Raw genomic sequence first — 19,731 nt, 5'->3', positions numbered from 1 at the left:
TGGCCATACCTGGATGACATCCTAATTTCAGGCAAAACCATGAATGAACACAATGCACAACTAAGGGCTGTACTAAAGTGCTTGGCTGAAGCGGGTTAGCGTCTAAAGAAAAAAGCTTTTTTGCACCTGCCCGAGTGAAATTTTTGAAGTGATCAGTGCTAATGAAAACAACATTAACATGTCCTTTCCACCGTGACCATACACTTTCAGATTACACATTTAAATAAAAAAATGAGCTGGCGCTCTGGGGGAAGAGGGCGGAGCTCTAACAGATCAATAACTAATGGTGACCTTGCTATTACAAAGCCCCACTTGTGATCAAGAGCTGGACTAATTCCAGCGATCGACTTCACATTTCTTTCATATTCAATGTTAACTTCCACATTCCTGTTTGTGATCATTCTGGTAGCACATGAAGGCATCATCAGTGAAAACAGACAATGGTAACATTAGCCTTACAAGAAGCCAAGAAGCTCTTTCAGGAAGACAATTTAGAAAAAGTAACGCCTGATACTTACTTTTTCTGGAGGTGTAACTTTTTACCATTACAGGTGTTCAAACACCTTATAAAATACATTTTTGCATAATCCTCTTTAATAAATGTATTTCACTTTTACGTAGTACTTTGTAGATGTACATTTGCGTAGTTCATCAGGAGGGTTCGCAGACAGTCACACAGCCCATTCACATGCAGTCAAGACTATCTGCTAATAGCACATGTGCAAGAAGGCAGACAAATTCTAGCTGACAAAACTGACAAAAGAGGTAAGTTACACTTTTAACAACAATGGCAATTGGTGCTTCATTTGTTTGTTAGCCATCCCCTCCTGGATCGAAGTTGATACCAGTCCAAGAAGCCAAAATGGCAAGACTGAAAGAGTATGATGAGGACAGAGAAAATGATAAAGATGTGTGTTTTGGCAAGAACAGAAAAAAAAATGTCCACAGGAAGCCAGGCCCATGCGTGTTTGGAAATGTATCAAGTCTGGCAGATGGAGGACTGCGACTCTTGGAAAAAAAATGTTTATTATGTTTGAATATTTGACTTTACGCACCTTGATTTTATACACTTCATACATTAATAAAAGCACACTTCCACAAAAATATTTTGTCTCTGTTTCCTTAAAGGGTGTGAAAACGTACCAAAATTTGAAAAATGTGTATTTGCATAAATGTCACAAACACTTTACAGTACACAATGAGTACATTAAATGTGTGCACAGTGTTGCACGTCTATATTACCATGGTGTTATAATTTGGTTTGCAATTCATTGTTCTACTTTAATAATCAAAATGTATTTTTTACAATGAGGAGTCCTTATCGGAGTCCTGCCAAGGTAGAGAGCCTTGGGATGTTTGGAAGGGCATCATGTTGTTCAATTATTAGAGGTGTCTTGAGTCATAAAGGTTGTCCTCTTCCACGTCTCCACTCTCTTGTGGACAACACTCTTGTGTTGATATTGTCAGTGTAGTTAGTTGGAATGTACCTACCGACATGTAACTACCATATAAGTTTTAAAACGGTCGATCCTCAGTAAACTTCACACAGAACAGGCCAATCAGAGGAGAGGTTCATGAATAGTAATTAGACAGGCCAAAATCAAGGTTTTTTTTGACAGAGATCTGAGAGAAGAGCTGTAAAAACATATTGAAATGTTTTTTGTTACTAATACATTTTAATTATACAAATACATATTTTTGAAGACGTCAACACCTAAAATAAAACTCCAAAAAGGTGTACAAAAAACCACGCCTCTGTGGCTACATTACTTTACCCATCATGCCCCGTACCTAGGACTGATTACTGGCCCAGGTGTAGCCCATTACACCCTCTTCATAAGCTGTGCTCTGACTCAAAGCCTTATCCGTGCCCTGGCTGGTAATTCTGAGCGTTTTTATTCTACTGTTGATTTCGACCCCTTGCCTGGATACCCTGATTCTGATCTCTGCCTGGTATTGTCTCTGTCTCCTGTATCTCTGAAACTGCTGTTGACTTTCTGCCTGTAAGACAATTCTTATTAAAGATCTGAATGTCTCTGACTCCTCATTACAACATCTGTTAAGGATTACTTAGCTGTCTAAAGTGTCATGTTCTACTGGTGATTAAGATGGGCAATCAAATAAAAGGGCAGATGCATCTTACATTTTTAAATCCAAAAAGATATTGAAAAAAAAACTGGATCATGAACTGTTTGCCTATAAATTAATTTAGTAACGCCCTGAGTAATTATATACGATTACGACACACATTTTGCTTATTTTATTTAAAGCCTTTACCTCAGAATCTCCAGATGACAGTTTGGACTCTTCAGTCCTTCAGAGAGCAGCTTCACTCCTGAATCCTGCAGGTCATTGTTACTCAGGTCCAGCTCTCTCAGGATGTTTGAGTTTGAGGATTGTAAAACTGAAGACAAACTTTCACAAGACAAGAGCAGTGAGATCACATTCATATAGCCTTTGTGAAGAACAAAACAAACAACTATACTGAAAACAAACGTGAACAGCTTTTCTTTATATTTTACATATGTGTTTGAGAAGTTGAAATATATGAGAATGCACAAATAACCTAAACACAGGTGCAAGTATCTAAATTGGCTCAACGATGGAAACCAAATAGTGGGCGAAGGTGTAATGCATGTAGATCCTTTACTCATGCTTCTCATGCTTTACTCAAGTTAATCTATCAGGATGTATTTACAAATCTCCTTATTTAATCTGATTCCAATTTTAAGTGTCTAATAAAAAGCAGATGAGAAATGATTATGATGATTATTTTGAATATCCCATACTTGCCATACTCTGTTCATTTAGGACCTGGTGTCACTGAGTAATTAATTTGGCCAACAGTAAATGCAAGGACACAAACATGCCAACCCTGTATTTTCATATTTCTTAAGAGATCGGAATAAATCAAATGCAACAAAAACAAAAAACAAAACAAAACAAAACAAAAAATCCCTGTTACAATCTTGTCAATAATAAAATTCATTTATATTGACAGTAAACCATACGTATCAACATCATTATAGGCCAAACCGAAAATTATGAATTACTATGATAGTAAATGTTTGTTTTCATTGTTACTTACCAGACTGATCTGGATTCTTTAAAGACTGGGATGTGACACATGATGAAGAGGCTCCTGGAGGACTTCAGGTGTGAGATGATCCTGTCGGCCAGACTCTGATCACTGATCCTCTTCCTGAAGTATTCCTCCTTCTGTGTCTCATTGAAGCCTCGTACCTCTGTCACTCGATGGACGCACTCAGAGGGGACGAGATCAGCTGCTGCTGGTCTGGAGGTGATCCAGATGAGAGCAGAGGGAAGCAGATTCCCCACAATCAGGTTCATCAGCAGCACATCCACTGAGGCTGACTCAGATATATTACACAGATTCACTTTACTCTTAAAGTCCAGAGACAGACGACACTCGTCCAGACCATCAAAGATGAACAACACTTCATATTCATCGCTGGATATTTCCATTTCTTTAGCCACACCGTGACAGAAAGGCAATGCATGTAAGTAATATGTAAAAGTGAAATACATTTATTAAATTTCCTTATTATAACCTTAACAAACTGTGGAAGGCAGGTTGTAGCTAGCTAAAATGACCCTTATATCACTTAAAAAAATTTAAAATATGATTACAGAACTTTAAAACATGTTACGATCTTATAATCTCTATTTGTCATTTTTAATCATAAGTCGGAGCTAAAGAAGAAGGCCTCGTCTTTACAGGTTTCTCAAAGTGTGAAACAAATATTATTATTATTTGATAGTTTTTCATAAACATTTAAGGTGATTTGTTAGTGATGAACTAAACTTTTACGGAACATTAATATGAGGAAAGAGTAGGTTCCTTTACAAAAATAAGAAAACAAACATAAAATTAAGTTTGTTAAAATTTCTCACTTATCACACACTACTTTGTACAGTAAAAATACATTTTCTTTTACGGACAACATAACGGCTTTACTGAATATTACTGTAAACAAAAGCCAAAGACATGCCAATGACAATAAAATGTATTTATTGTTTTTTTATTATGCACGTAACCAGCTAACAAAATCAGGACAGAAGCTTGAAGCAGAAAAGCAAGTGATTTAAACTCTCTCCGAGAAGATTGCATTGACAGACAGGAGGGGATCAGTTCAATGTAAAGACACTAATATGTTGTTATATGCGTTGAATCGCTGATGTGGGGTCTAATGGGAAATTCACTTTAGCTACACAAACACAGGTCATACTTGACTTTTAAACAATTTCCAATAAAATCCCACTGTTTATTCGACATTTCCACACACATTAACAAATTCCTGCACTTTTCCAGCTAATCTCCTGCCTGTGGACAGAGGCTCTCTTGGCGGTTTGCGTTACAGCTCAGATGAAGATGCTTTTGATTCACACATCCTCACAGAAATATAAACATCAGGCATTGAGAAAAGCTCGTGTCATTTCATGAAGTTAGCCTGCACCAGAACGCCCCTGGCGGTATATCACTATAATAGGTTTGCTTCCCAGTAAGTTCTTCTTGTAGTCTTTTAAGCTCTCCTCACAGTTCTGGCCGTAGTATGGTTCATCACACTCACACATTCCCAGGAACAGGTCTTTCACAGCAACGCACCTGCCTCTATTTTCATTCTCACCGCAGTCCAGGTCTGGCGCAGGGATCTTCTGACATTATTTCTTCATCGCTTTTAATGAAAACAACAAACTTGCCTATGTGACAATTCCCTTTATAAATGTAAGGAGTCTGAGCCGAAATGTCTTCAGGATATCTATTCATATCGTAGTCTGATATTTCCTGTGCGCCGTGGCTGTCATGAGCTTTTATCATATATGTGTGTACTGCTGTGAAAGTCTGAGACACTGGCGTACCTCCCACAGTTTCGCTACATGTAGAAAGTTTCCTTGGTACCCTATGACACAGGACATTTTCATTAATGCACTTCTCAATGGCTGCTTTGACTAAGGCTGCCTTGGTGTGACTCCCCTTCACCTGTCTGGCGACAGCCACACTGACTTAGTTTCTCGTCACCTTATTAAACCCAAACAAGGTGTGACGGTTCAGGATCTTACATATTTTATGGTTGGATTTTTTGGCCAAAAAAGCAACAACCATCCAGTCATACCTGTCGTAATCTTTGTCCAGAGACGACCAGACTTGTTTCGCGAGCTCTGAGCGCTTTGCGGTTTTGTTGATGAGCGTTTGCACGTCATTAATAACGTAGTCCATACTGGAGAGGATGCACTGCTGGTGGATTTGAAACATAACCATTGCTGCGTCGTACGCATATTTAGTTAGCAGGTCAGCCTCCACGTTCAAAGCTTCAGACGTAAAATTCTGGAGGTTATAGTACAAAATACTCATTGTATTGCCTTTGTAGATGAGGTTAGTAATAACTTTGGTGTAATGAATGATCATCTTTTCGTGACAGTTGGCGTGTGTAGACAGTAAGTCTCCAAGGGGATAATTAAAGTCATGTCCTGCTGAAATCAGCACTTTGTGTAATTCATTTGTGATTTGCGAGTACTTTAAATATTCCTTCTTGAAGTTTTCCTTATGTTTCTCCCTTTCTTTCTCATTTTTTTCTTTCTTAAGTATATCTAACAGCTTTCGGTATACGTCCCACGCTGCTTCAATCTTAGTCTGTTTCTCCTGGTAAGCACTACTCGTCCAGATGTCCCACTTCTGCTGTTGATAATACTTATCGATCTTAATATTAAGATTTTCTAATTCGTCCATTAAAAGGTCCATATCACTGTATTTACTGTACGCTGCAATTTCTGACCCTGCAAATTGCACAAGTCCACTAATCATTCCCCCATAAACCGGAATAAGTAACAGAAAAGGGCTGACTGCTTTCGTAATCCTGTCTAGGTTGTTAAAAATTTTCCTTTGCGTTTTTAGAAACCATTCTTTGACTTTTTCTGAGTCCTTGGAAGAACTTCTCTGCAGTTGGTCCTGGTTGGCAGATGTAGGGCCGATCCCGGTGGAGATGAGGAGGGCAGACAACACCAACAGCAGGAACGGGAGGCCGGCGGACGCCATGACTGACGACACACAGCGGGACAAACACAAGCACGTTAACGATGCATACTAGACCATACTAAACATCCTGCACTCTGAAAAAGCTGCTTTAAAACCAACCAACCTTGAACTGCTTACACTATGGTTAGGGGTGAGTCTCGTGTACAATTAAAACAATCCGTGAAATTACCGTAATGCATGTAAACGGCAACTACTAGCTGTTATTAGGTAACCCAGATCACGTTTTGTATCTATGATTGCGAATAGTAATTTGGCCAAAAAAAAACAACAACCAAAAATCCATTTGAAACGATGAATAAGCCTAAGAAGAAAAAAAACCTGTAGAAATAACGCACACGCAAAGAACACATTGACTTGGGCGACTTTAACATTCGAAAGGATACTATGGAAAAAGTTATTGTTTTCCTTAAGTTTTTTTTTTCATTAATAAATGATTGACCTGAAGAAAGAAAGCTGTATTCAAATTATGAGCTGACAACCTTTTAATATGACAGTATTTATATATGAACTATTGTGAAGTGACGACAACTGGCTCAAATAAAGTATAAAAAAGTTACTAGAAAGTACCAAAGGACTGGTGATGTTTCTACAATATTTATATTTGGCCACATGCAAAGCAACTTTTTATTCTGAAATTGCGAGTCATCGATAAGATTTACTGGTTTAGATAAGGTTTACACTTTAATATACTTTTATAACTTTACGTTACAAATCTAAGCAAGATAATGCCGTTTTTCCAGATGAACGTAAACTCGCTTCATTCTTTTCAAGTACATTGTTCTTGTAAATTTGTTCTGGCAATCATACAGTACTTTTGGAGATGACTTGACTATTTTAAGCCGTTTATTAAATATTATGTGATGAATGACTTGTCGTATACGAGGTGAGGTGAGCTAAGCGTTAATGTTCGGTAAATGATTAGTTCATTATTAAAAGCAAGTTGTTTTCCTTGGGATTATTTGTTATTCGTATGTATTTTTCATCGAGGTTCTCGGGTCTTTTGGGACCCTTAAAAAAAGTGCACAAAAACTCTTGAAATTCGGCACGCACCTTGTAATCTTAGATAGTCATATATGCATCACTTTGTTCTTCAACCCTTCTTCAACCCTCAGTAAGTACTGAAGCCACGTTTTTGGATGGACAGTGCAATTATTGTAGATTTAAGTTCTGTGTTTTGTAAAAGGGAACAATGTACCATGTAAAATGATAAAACCTTAACTTACCTGAAGATGGAGAGCTGGAGGCTGGTGGTTCGTAGGATGTGATCTGAGAGTTTTTATAGGAAAGCCATTGGTCACACCTCTCAACACCCAGATTACTCTTCATTTTTGGGTCGGCTGAGCAAAGGACCATCACTATCAGATTGAAAACATGCAAAACAGGAACAGTTATGAGATATTTGCCGTGTTCTCGGCAGACACGGGGTATCGCTATGGCCTGCAGGAGATAGGTCATCACACGCCAACGTCTCGGTGCCAAACTCATTCTTCTCCATTTCACGTCATATATCGGATGGAAAATGCATGCAAAACTGGAAACAGCAAAGTGTTTATCAGGCAGGGTCAGGTCTAGATGTAGAGAGGACATTTATTTTCCCAGTAAGACGGCATCCATTTAATCATTTTATTAAAAATAATTTACACTGCAAAAACAAATGCTTTTCTAGCTTAGACTTGTTTTCAGCCAAAATTTCTACAAATTCTTGAATCAAGAAAGACTAGTAAAAAATGTCTTGACTTTTTGCTGAAAATAAAGCAAAATGATCTTCCAATTGGGTAAAAAAATCTAACTTCATTTTGATTTGGTCCCCAACCAAAAAAAGACAATGTTTTTAACTTATTTATGATTTTAACCTATTTGTCTTGATTTAAGAATTTGAAGATATTTATCTTGGAAAAAAATAATAATGCAGACTGCACTACAGTACTGAACTGGAAACATCTGCCTTTTTATACTATTTATGCTTCTTGCAAAGTAAATAGTGCTCTTTTTACAATTACTATTTGCAGTGTGAATAGCATATGGCTTAAAAAATACTGCTGTGTTTAGTGTGAAAATAATCTCTTTTTTTTGTTTGCAGTTAGTGTAAATAGCACCTGTTGCTAATTGCCCTTCGTTGCACAAAGACATCAGACATTCAGTTACTAATTTTGTACTGTTACTTACATATGGCAACGCCAGAGAAAGCAGTTATATCACCAATACATGAGTCCAAGTTCTCTGATAGCAGCCAGATAACAGTCTATTTCAGTCCAGTATTCAACCTCTAATTCAAAAAAAAAAGTGTTTGAGAACCGATAACTGAATATATAGAGAGAGCGGTCTTTGTGCAAATTCCAGGATTTGCATAGTCCAAGTATACGACCATAGACAGCCTCAAACAAAGGAACACACTTTCCTACACTCTCACATTCTCTGGACACCATTTGACTTTGAACCGTAAAAAGAAATAAAGCACATAAAGCGGACAGTTCAGCAACAGTTTAATCTCATGTTGACCTTGAGCACCTGCAGAGTAGCACTGAAAACTGTCTCAACAAAGAATCTTTAGTTTTACTCTATTTATGATAGACTTCTCTACAAAAAAGAGCAATCGCTGTGCTAACATACATAAAACAGGAACAACTGTACCTTCACCATCCACTTCAGTGAAACACATACATTCATTCATAACAAATCATCATTCCTAAGTTCATATTTCAGCATTATTTGGATATTTTAGTAGACACAAGACTACCACTGCAGTCCCACGTGACCAGGAAGATGCCCAAGATCATTAAATACTGAAGAATCGTCCCATCGTGATTTCTTGCATGTGTTTTAGCGTGGTATTAGCTAACCCTAACTGTTGACTGTTATGTAACTCCCACAGAAGAGGAGGGGGCTCAGCACGGATCCTTGGGGGACCCCAGTTTTCAGTGTGATGGTGCTGGATCAGGAGATCGGGACGGCCAGTCGAGAGCTGCAGTGAGACATGAACTGAAGTCTATGAACAGCATTCTGACACATGAGTAGTTTTTTAAAAGTCCATATGTGTGGGTGCTAAGTGGAGGACGGTGGCCATCAACATGGAAGGGGTCCAGGGACTAACCATTCAAAGCAAAAATAGGAGTAACTGCAACTGGACCGATGGATTCCTGAAAACCTGTTCTACAACCCCTGTGTGAAAGTGATCTGATCTCCAGATACACCGACTGCCATGATATCAAACATCTTCATAGATCTTTTGCACTTGATTCAAGGTTCTCTGACTAAGCAAAAATATATACAGCCATATGCTTTACAATAGCATGCCTTCACTACAAAGTGAATGTTTTTCATACATTATTATATGGTTTAAAACATTTTAAAGATACTGGTCGTATATGAACAGTGGATCTTAGGACCACCAGTTTAATAAGGGTATGCTTTAACTGGCATGTAATAAATAAATGAATTACTTTGGTTCATGCTGGACTAAAGCATTTAACTATTTTTGGGTGTTTAGCACCATGGACAGCAACATTTTTGAACGCAGTTAAGGTATAGCGTCTCAAAATAAATGAACTACTTTGGTTCATGCTGGAAGAGTAGAGCTGAGGAGCTATCACACGTCAACCTCCTTAAGAAGCGAGTGGAGATCATCCCTCCACCTGGCGGTCTCCGATCCCGTGGTTGTAGATGTTAGCCCCTATCTCTTGGCTGCCCAGAAGAGGGAGCTGCAGCACTTGGTCGGTCAGTTCTCTGATGTGTCCCCTACGGTGTCCCTGAGGCTCCTCGGCACGCCATTGAGGAGGAAATCCAACAAATGCTGAAGTTAGGGGTGATAGAACCATGCAGCTTTGGTTCGGCCCGATCGTGACGGTGGTGGTTCTCGTGGATTTCATCAGCATCACCCTGGAAATCAACCAGGAGCACCTGTGAGAAACCTCTCGCCTGCTCTCCATCCCCCTCCAGAAAGCAGCTGGTCAGCCTCCCACGAGCACAGCTTGGCAACACCGTACCACCCAACCTGACCTTTCACTTTGTTTGTCACTTTGTGAATAAACCCATAAACCATCTCCTTGTCGTGTGATTCTTCCCCCCGTTGTATTATGTGCACTTTTCATGTCTTGAATTTGTGTTTCTATTCTACTTATCAAGACTATCGGTTTTACAGCTGTGTAGTATTATTCATTTAAACCACCATTAAAAGAATGGCCTACGTAAACTTAGCTACCTGTAAAGCATGACATATCTTATGTTTTAGTGACAGCACAAGAGCAATACAACTGCTTTTTTTAACTGATGCTTGAATCAAAACAACTTAAGTGTACATCATTTACAGTGCAACATATACACAGATATTAGACCATTCATACCTGTAAACAACTTAAATTGGAACAGATTAATAAGACAGCGTTCTGCTCTATTTAGCCACGCCCACAGCAGAAAACGGGCCAATGAGCTTTCGAACGGCATCACAGTCATATGCACGTCTAAAAAATTGCTTTGTTAAATCTGAAAAATCCCTTGCAGTTTCTTGCTAGTTGCGTAGTTTTCACGTCACATTTATTGTAGTTTGTTTCTACAGTTTGTCTCACTTTGCATTTCTTCCAGCGAACACCATTATAGTGACTACTTCAAATGGTTCTCTTTAGGTTGCTAGGAGTAACTTCATCCTGGGCCGCGCAATTATTGGTCAGTGGTTTGTGCTTCAAATTGAGTTTAATATGCACTTTACGGGTAGTTGACAACTAACGTCAAAATCATCCAACTTCTGGACTGGCAAAAAACTCATGAGCCTTGCTCATCTGAAAGCTAAAAGTCATGTACACCTAGGATGGCTTGAGGGTGAGTCAAATATGTGTAAGTTCTGGGCGTCCGGTCAGAGGAGAACTGACCCCAACTGAGCCTGGTTTATGACTTTCACAACCCTTGAAATCACAAAACCTAACCATCACAGTTGTTAATGAGAGGGGTCTTTGTAAACTGGCCAAACCACCTTTCTCCTCCCCAATGAAGGTGAGAAGTAGGTGGAAATACGCATATGCAAACACGAGTCATTTACGTGTTTTGTCCAAAAATCACAGCACTGTTTGTCTTTGAGGAACACACAGTAAAACAATACCAATTTACACTTTTATGAATAAACAATGATAACTCCTATCAATGACCGTAATGACAACTGCAACCAACTTGGTTACTGTAACTCAAGAGGGGTAAGAAGGTAGCAGATACCAAATATTTCTTTGCTTTAAAAGAAAATAAAGATCTATTTTTGTAGTAAAACTGTAATTTGAGCTTTAACTTTTAAGCTTCATATTTCCTCTCAAAACTAACTGACTATACTTTATACCACAGACTTTAAATGTGCAACATATATTTTAGTTATTCCCCCTGGAAGGATGCATTGTCAGAAAGATTACTTGGTCTAACTTTTAGAGTTAAACTATTTTTTAAAGATGAAAGAAAATAAAATAGGTCCCAGAACAGAAACTTGAGGGAACCCTTCAGAAAGTGAGGAAACGGATGAAGTGCAGTCTTTTAAAAGCACACACTGAGTTCTTCCTGAAAGATAGTTGGCAAAACCTTCAGAGAGACCGACACTGGAGGGTCTTTTTAAGAGTATGCCGTCGTGTGAGAGCCAAGACCAATAAAGCGTAATTGAACTGAAAAAGTAATCTCAAAGCTAACAAATGCCCATATTTTTATTTGTTTAACGGAGACTGAAGTTTGAAGTGATGTGTTTTACATTTTTTCATATGGTGATTGTAAAACACACATCACTTGATGGTGAAATGTGTTGTTTTTCAAAAAAAGATATAAGATCAGAAATAACAGACTTCTCTTTAGTGAAATAATTATCTTTTAGTAATCATTTGTGCTCTACACCTAGCCTAGCTAGCTCTGGCGTAAACCAAGGATTATTTTGGGCCTTCAGTCTGTTTATAGGTTCAATTCCTTCAGGTACTCCCATGTCGGATAAAGACCATGCTAATTGATGTTACTAAATCTTACATCGGAAGAACTAAATCAGAATCACAAGAGTGATAATAGGGCTATTTCTATTTTGCGTAAAAGGAATTCGTTCCTGTGCTTTGTTTTGTCAGGAGAAAAGTGTGGCTGCTGTCACAGACATGTCTTCTGTATTAATAAGACGATCCAGCAGGGTCTGCAGAGTTTCACTCCATCAGCTTCAGGAAGTTTCGAGCGATCCTGAAGAACTGGATTCGGGTTCTGGAGAGAAACCGCTCAAGACCTTTTTCACTCCTTTGGGAAAATCTGGTTTCACCGACTATTCTGACCGAGAGGAGCAGTATTTTGAATTTGGTTATTTTAATTATCATTATCAGTTTAAATCTAATCTGAATCCAATACGAAATCTATACAGTTGACACTTTAGAGACTCTGAATACCAAAGCTGTTATTTATTTGATTGTGCATGCAAACTATATGTCTGTTTGTTGTCATTTATTTGTTCTTTATTCTTTTTCTTCTTTTTTATGTTATGTCTTGATCAAATGTGTATATTGTGGTTCTTTGAATAAAAGGAGAGCCCAAAACCAGGCGGTCCTGCTAAAAATCCAGTTGGGCTCGCTCGTCTCCGCCCAGACCCATCTCTTCTCCAGCTGGGGTTTAGTACGGATCTCCATCTCTCCAGCTTCCTCCTCTGGTTCATAAGTCTCGCTCGTCAGCGTGGACACTAGTCCTCCAGGAACAATGTTGGCCCGTCACAGTGTTCTCATGGTTGTGGTCTTTGGGATGGTGTTGAGCGGGTATGTACTTACTGTTTAGCAACATCACAGATTGTTTTGTGTTGTTTTCCTTTGTGTCTGTTGTGAATTGATGCCATAATGCAGAATTACTACTGCTTGACATTTAATATTTAGCATAGTATTGATGCAAAACTCTTTAGAAACTAATCTTGAAAAAATATTACAAAGCTCATGTTTTGAGATATCATTCTCAAATTTATTAAACTTATTTAGAAATCTCTCCTCATGAAGTGTCTTTTTTTTCAGGCTCATTTACCTGAACAACATCCAGTGCAGGTGAGTTTAGCGGTTCATAAAACATGGCACAGACGTAATAGATGAAGTGTTCTCTTGATTGGACGGGTTTTCATTATCGAATGATATATATGTCTTTACCGTTTTAAGATGCGGTCAGCAGAAAACCGAACAAAGCTTCAAGTAAGTATGATGTTAATACGCACGCACAAATATACAAATGAATGTCTCACAAAATCCAACACTGACACACATGCTAGAATCAATATACATGCTCATTTTTATAAAGGCATACATAATCCAGTGTTTGAGCCTGATTGTGTGTGATCGTAATACTCATTTATTATTATTATTATTACTGTTTTAAGCTGCAGTCAGCAGAGAACAGAACAAGACGCCATCAAGTGAGTAAGGATTTAAATAAATTACAATGAAGCATGCACAATAAAATCCAATTCAAATGAGTATGACTGTTTTAATCAGGCACAAATGGAAGCCGAAGATCATTGATCTGCGTTCAGCGCCAGGGTGCGTAAAACTTCTTTCTTTAAGTTGATTTGTTGTTAATGAGGACTACTGCTCAAGACTAAAACATTTTTGGTTCATGGTTGTTCTTGTGCTTCTGAACAGATGCCAGTGAGAGAAACAATGATTAAATGATGTCAATAAAATGCGTTGTTCGTTCTGCTCATTGGCTTTCATTACAGGTTGGTGTACAAGCAGCCGGACGTGTTGGCAGGGTGAGTGTTATGTGTTTAGTATCGCCCCGTTCATACCGAGTGGAAGGGATGGAACGTTTCCAGAGCTGTTTGTGTGTTTTTAATGAAGTCGTACGGATGTTGCGTCGGTGTCACCGTGGTCCGCTCCAATCATCTGGGAGGGAAACTTTGACTCGGCGCTGATCGACTCTATCTACAAACAACACAATCTCACCATAGCAACCACAGTCTTCGCTATGGGAAAGTAAGTCCTTTGTTTGCTTTCCTCCTTTGTCCCGTGTTTCTGGAAATAGCAATCCTTATCCCCGTGTTTGTTTTGTATTTGTTCGTTAGATACACGCGTTTTGTCAAAGATTTTCTGGAGTCAGCGGAGGAACATTACTTCGTCGGATTTCGAGTGCATTTCTACCTGTTTACGGATCAGCCAGAATCGGTTCCTGAGGTGAAGATGGGTGAAAACCGTACTCTGACAATTCAGAAGGTTCCGGTTTTGAACCGATGGCAGGACATCAGTATGAGCAGGATGGAAAAACTGGAAAAACTGATAGAGACTGAACTAGCCTCCAAGGCGGACTACATTTTTTGCCTTGACGTAGATACAAAGTTCTACGGGCGCTGGGGTGCGGAGACCTTGGGTCGTCTGGTAGGTGTGATACATCCTTATCTCTATAATGTTCCAAGGAATCAGTTCACCTACGAGCGCAGACCAGCGTCTAAAGCTTACATTGCCGCTGAAGAAGGTGATTATTATTATGCCGGTGCTGCATTTGGTGGATCGTTGGAGGATGTGCATCATCTCACCAGAACCTGCAGAGAGCAGCTGAGCATCGACGCCGCGAACTCCATTGAGGCCGTATGGCAAGAGGAGTCTCACTTGAACAAGTATTTCCTTTTGAACAAACCCAGTAAACTGCTCTCTCCTGAGTATATGTGGCGGGGCATCAGTGAACAAGCAGCCCCGATAAAGATCGTTCGCTTCACTAATGTACCTAAAAACTATGCTGAAATTCGCCCGAACCCGTAGCGACTCACATGGAGTGTTCTCACAGACCTATGAAATCAAACAAGGACTTTCTAATCTTGGAGAAAGACCTTATCTGACTCTTCACCCATCCTTAGGCTCCGTCCTTCCCTCCCGGCTCACAAAAAGGTTGACTTGAGTTCTGGTTACTATACTTTTGTCATGCATCTAGTGTAATTCTTAAAATTATTGCTAAGATTAAACAGTTTTAATGATCTGGAGATTGTTGTTCATGATTTAATTACTTTGTGACTGGACTACTGTAACTCCCTTTTATGTAGGAATGCTTGCAGACAGACTTTTGATGGGCATTAAAAAAAAATTCCACTAAAATCAGTTTAATCTAACCATATCCAAAAGCTTACTCTGCTGTTATTTACTATATTAACTGAATAGGCACTTTTAAATTAAAATATTCCTAATAATCAATTTATTCACTATACTGTTTAATATGAAAGTCTGATTTGTTTGCCTCTGGTTTTGTATCTATTCCAGTTTATATGAAAAGGTCGTAGCATGGATTCATATACACTATAAACACACAAGTGTTCACATATGGGCCAAAATCCAAATCAGATCCCTTAAAAAGACCAAGTAGTCGTCATCTGCAGATGTCACGGTGGATTGTGTTTCCAGACAGTGGTTTCTGGAGGTAATTTAGTAATGTCAATGACAGAATCGTACTTCTGGACCTGAAGACCACTGGCATCAAACGAAGGTCTTTGGCCTTGTCCAAAACGTTGTTTTTAAAGTATTCCATCTTCTTTGTGCAGTCTTTCACAAATTGGAGAGCCTCTGTCCATCTTTACTTCTGAGAGACTCTCTAAGACATCCTTTTTATGTCTAATCATGTCACGGACCTGATGTCAATAAATTTAATTAGTTGCTAGATGTTCTCCCAGCTGATCTTTTTGAAATCCCTTTTTTTCAGCCCTTTGTTACCCCTGTGCCAACTTTTTGAGACCTGTAGCAGGCATCATATTTTAAATAAGCTCACTTAGATTACAGTATTACAGTGTCCTCTATGTTCTATGTTCTCATGTGCTTCGAAAGTCTTTTAGTTTTCATTTTACTCTTATTGAGCTGTTAAAACTATGTGACTTCGCCAAACAACTCCACAAACTGGCTGGAACGGCTGGAAACTGCCAAGGACACCTGCTGAGAACCACTGAACTCACTCCAGCGTCCTGCCAGAGACCTTCATCCAGCCCTCTGTGCATCTTCAACTCTTCGACTTCTGAAGCCTCAGCACCAACCAACTGAAGAGAACTTTCCAGCATTCAGATGGTCACGACCGGCTCCGAAACCACCCCGACCTCCATCCATGGCGAGGGATGTCCCAGAGACATCATCCAGGAGAATCGCCAACCAATCAGAAGCCCCAGGACTTCCTCAGACAAGCCCCACAGGAATATCTATGCTGTAATGAATTCTCTCAGGTTGCAAGCTTAGGAACTAGTAGCAAAGACTTTGGACTTTCAGATACCTCAGTATTCCTTCTAAACTGTATGTCTGAGTATAATATAGCTCAATAAACTTGTGTTTCATTATTAACAATTGTTGTCTTGTGTGTTGTGTATTATAAAGTCAAACTTTGCCCAGATCTATACTACAGATCTAGATCTATCAGGAAATAAGTAAATAACTTGAAATACTAATTTTGTGTTTATTTTGCTGATCACGAAATAAACAGAATTGGTAAGGTATGCTAAATTGTGCTTTAAACGCTGGACGGATTAATCAATAAAGTGTATTACATTCATTTTAAATCAAATCAACTCGAATCCATAAAATTTGATTCCCTAATATTAAACAACTATTTCAATCTTACAGCAGAAACCAATCTGTGGAAAATACAGTCTAGAATATATGTCATCTGAACAAGAAATAATGTTCCAGTGCTGAAAAGAACACAATAATCATCAGACTGAACAATGCAAAGACAGTAAATGATGAAGTGTAGTGATTTAATAGAGAATGTAAAACATTCATTAGGTTCTTCTGCATTTAGCAGCACATTCAGAGATGAGATGTGATCTAAACAGAGATCTGTGACCTTCCTGAAAGATGAGCGAGTCCCACCCGATCATGACCTCTGTCATAGATGCTGTAAAACTGAGAGAGGAAAAACATCTCCTAGAATCCAGACGGGGCCAGCAGGAGACGGACGTCTATAGACTGAAAGCCACTGAAGCAGATCTCCTTATTGTTCAGCACCTCCTACAGACAAAGCAAGAGGAATTATACAAGTTTGAGCATGTAAATGTAAGAATATAATATGATATAACTGTATCTGAGAGACAAAGCCGTAAGCGGAAATTACAACATCAAGCACAAAAGAGGAAGAACTGTTTTGATTCCAGAATTTAAGGGTTCTTCATGGCATGGTCATGGCCATAGACTAGTGAGATGTTTCGTTAGTGCAAAGCCATAAAATCCCTGCAGCAGGATAAATCAACTCCACCTCCTGACATACTGCTCTCCAGTCAGAGAATACCCACATTATTGATCAGAAAGACACTACAGGAAGACTGCTGATCCTCACACAGTCTAGAAGGTACTGAAACCCACACACAAGCAGTACAGTTGAGGCTGAAGTGTCTCTTCAGTGAATTGTACTGATAACTATGTATTAAAAGGTATAGGCCATTACATGAGGCAGGGTCATATAATCACCTCTCCGACAGCGCTGGGTGTTGCTCCAATAAACTGCTGGAGGAGCAGGATGTCTCTGGCTGGCCGCCGATCAGAGAGGTTCCTGTGTCCACTATGGCTTGGCAGCCTTGAGCGCCACGATAGCAGAAACTCAGAGCTCCTGAACCCTCACACCAGACACCGACACACACAACACAGCTCCAGCTCTGTGTCAAACGAAGTGTTTTAATGGATCGCAGAACTCACTCCGCGTGTCCAATCTGATCTGCCAGTAGCTCCTTCTGGAGTGACCGAGCCCAGTTGATGGGAGAAACGAAGCGACTTTCATCCACACACCCCTAACAGCAGCTCCTCCGAAGCCAGAAACGTTGAGCTCCTGTAAGAGTTACCAGAACATACCGTGTAGATCAGCATCAGTTCAAGGTTGAGGTTTGGTATTTAGAAAATAATGCTGTGGCCATAAAACATCATGCTCAATTTTGCTGTCCCTCTTCTCCGCGCAGAGTTTGGTCCCTCAAAAGATCTTGCTATGGATTCTAAACCTTGTATTTGTTGGAGTAGATCCAATCATCTCTTTGAAGCCTAATCCTTTATTTTTTTACATCTGCTGTGAAGTTTAGAGTTTGTGCAGAAGGTAGCCAGTATGTATCTTTAAGTGTGCCAGCACAAACTAATGTTAGGCAGTGCTCCAGCTGCCATATTAAAACCAAAATAAGAAGTAATTCTGAGATGCCACTTTGGCGTCTCACACATTGCTATTCATTATCTTGCAGTGTTTTCAGTACCCCCAGCATTCCTTGTGTGAGTGTTGCTAGTATCTGTAAGTGACATTGTTTTGATTTCTTACTTGCCCGAGATAGAAGGAGAAGACCAGGCTGGTCCAGCAAGCCCTGCGCTATCATACTATCAAACACAGGAGAGCCCAGCTCCTCTGCCATGTGGAGAAACCCAGACCCCATAACCCGTCAAATTGAGCCAGAGGCAGAAAGGTAAAGCCAGGCTCGTACACAGCCTCTCGAACACCTGGTTCTGGACCGCTCAAAAGCCACCTGGAACTAGAGCAAACATGAAAATAAATGTTTTTTATATTGCCAATGTATATATGAATGCACCTGCAATTTGCAACTGAATTCATTCTCTGGCCATCACTCCCAGCAGAGTATTAGGAAAGACCGTAATGGATGCAAGGGAAGACTTCAAATCACGTCATGTGGGCGTCACGTGCTGGACTCAAAGGCCTTGAACATGGTGCACTCGCTGTACTGCAGAGAAGAAGCGCGGCCCAATAACCCGGAAGTCTGTTCCCTACGAGGCGTGTAAGGACCAGCTGATTATTGTGCCATAGTTACCGCATGCTTGGCACACGTACGCAGTAAGATGAAGGACAAGAGGGTCAGTGGAAAGCCCCGTATCAAACCTACCCGTGAAATTCTACTCTAGTTTGCCCAGACTGATCTGGCAAGAACTTTAATGCCTGGACACCACACACAAACAACCTTATCAGGCTTTCCAAACACCGTAAACAACTGATGATTGAGCAAGCATTAAATTCCCTTAACTTTATCTTACAGGGATTATTAAACTTTAGCAAAACAATCAACTTCTATTACTGTTCTTAAAACATAATTACTTGAATTAAAACACTGGGATTTACTGCTTTTTGGTAGTAGTTTTCTCTACAAAGTGTTCTATAATACAGGGTAATTACCTGGTAAAGTACTTAGCTATTACAAATAAAAATTTATTTGATTTTTATACCATATAAATTCAAATTACACAGACATAAGCTACTTACACTTAAATACAATCTTGATACACTTTAAGTAGCTGTGTAACTTAGACTCAGTCTGTAACATATATGTAACAATGAGTGCCTGTTACATCTAAATCATTATTAACTGTAAGGACAGGATGTTCCATAACTTCCCACAAGAAATACAGTAACACTTGATGTGTAACTAAGTACTTAATTAGGTAATTACTCTGTAACTTAGAACACCTTAAAATAAAGGTAACACTTTAATTTAAGGTGGCATAATATACTTACATTTAGAACTGACTGATGTAAATCAAGATACTTACTCTATGGATAGGGTTTAGCTTAGGATTACTTGTAATTATACCATCATTTATTGTTATTATATTAGTAAGTGCATGTAAAATTACACTGTAACCTTAAAATGAAGTGTAACACTTTCTTTGTCGTGTTACTTTCACAGTAACATTAGACTGTATAAGGAGTGTGTAGATCATCACAGAGAGAAAGGCTCACGTCCATGAAGTTGTAAGAGTCTCTCTACGGATCTGCCC

At 39.2% G+C, this 19,731-nt stretch overlaps 1 protein-coding gene and 1 pseudogene across 1 annotated transcript; one reads left to right on the top strand and one right to left on the bottom strand.

Annotated features, from left to right (window-relative positions):
* Positions 1-12,736: 12,736 nt before the first annotated feature.
* Positions 12,737-14,769, top strand: LOC122342346 (globoside alpha-1,3-N-acetylgalactosaminyltransferase 1-like). Its single transcript, XM_043236131.1, has 5 exons — positions 12,737-12,792; positions 13,039-13,068; positions 13,734-13,766; positions 13,855-13,989; positions 14,079-14,769. Exons 1-5 carry the CDS (start codon positions 12,737-12,739, stop codon positions 14,767-14,769), a joined length of 945 nt encoding a protein of 314 aa, XP_043092066.1.
* A 1,947-nt stretch (positions 14,770-16,716) lies between these two features.
* LOC122342345 overlaps positions 16,717-19,731 on the bottom strand; it is a 7,334-nt pseudogene continuing 4,319 nt past the window's right edge.

The sequence above is a fragment of the Puntigrus tetrazona genome, chromosome 4, assembly GCF_018831695.1.
Source record: "Puntigrus tetrazona isolate hp1 chromosome 4, ASM1883169v1, whole genome shotgun sequence".
NCBI classification, from domain to species: domain Eukaryota; kingdom Metazoa; phylum Chordata; class Actinopteri; order Cypriniformes; family Cyprinidae; genus Puntigrus; species Puntigrus tetrazona.
This window is presented reverse-complemented; position numbering and strand designations above follow the sequence as displayed.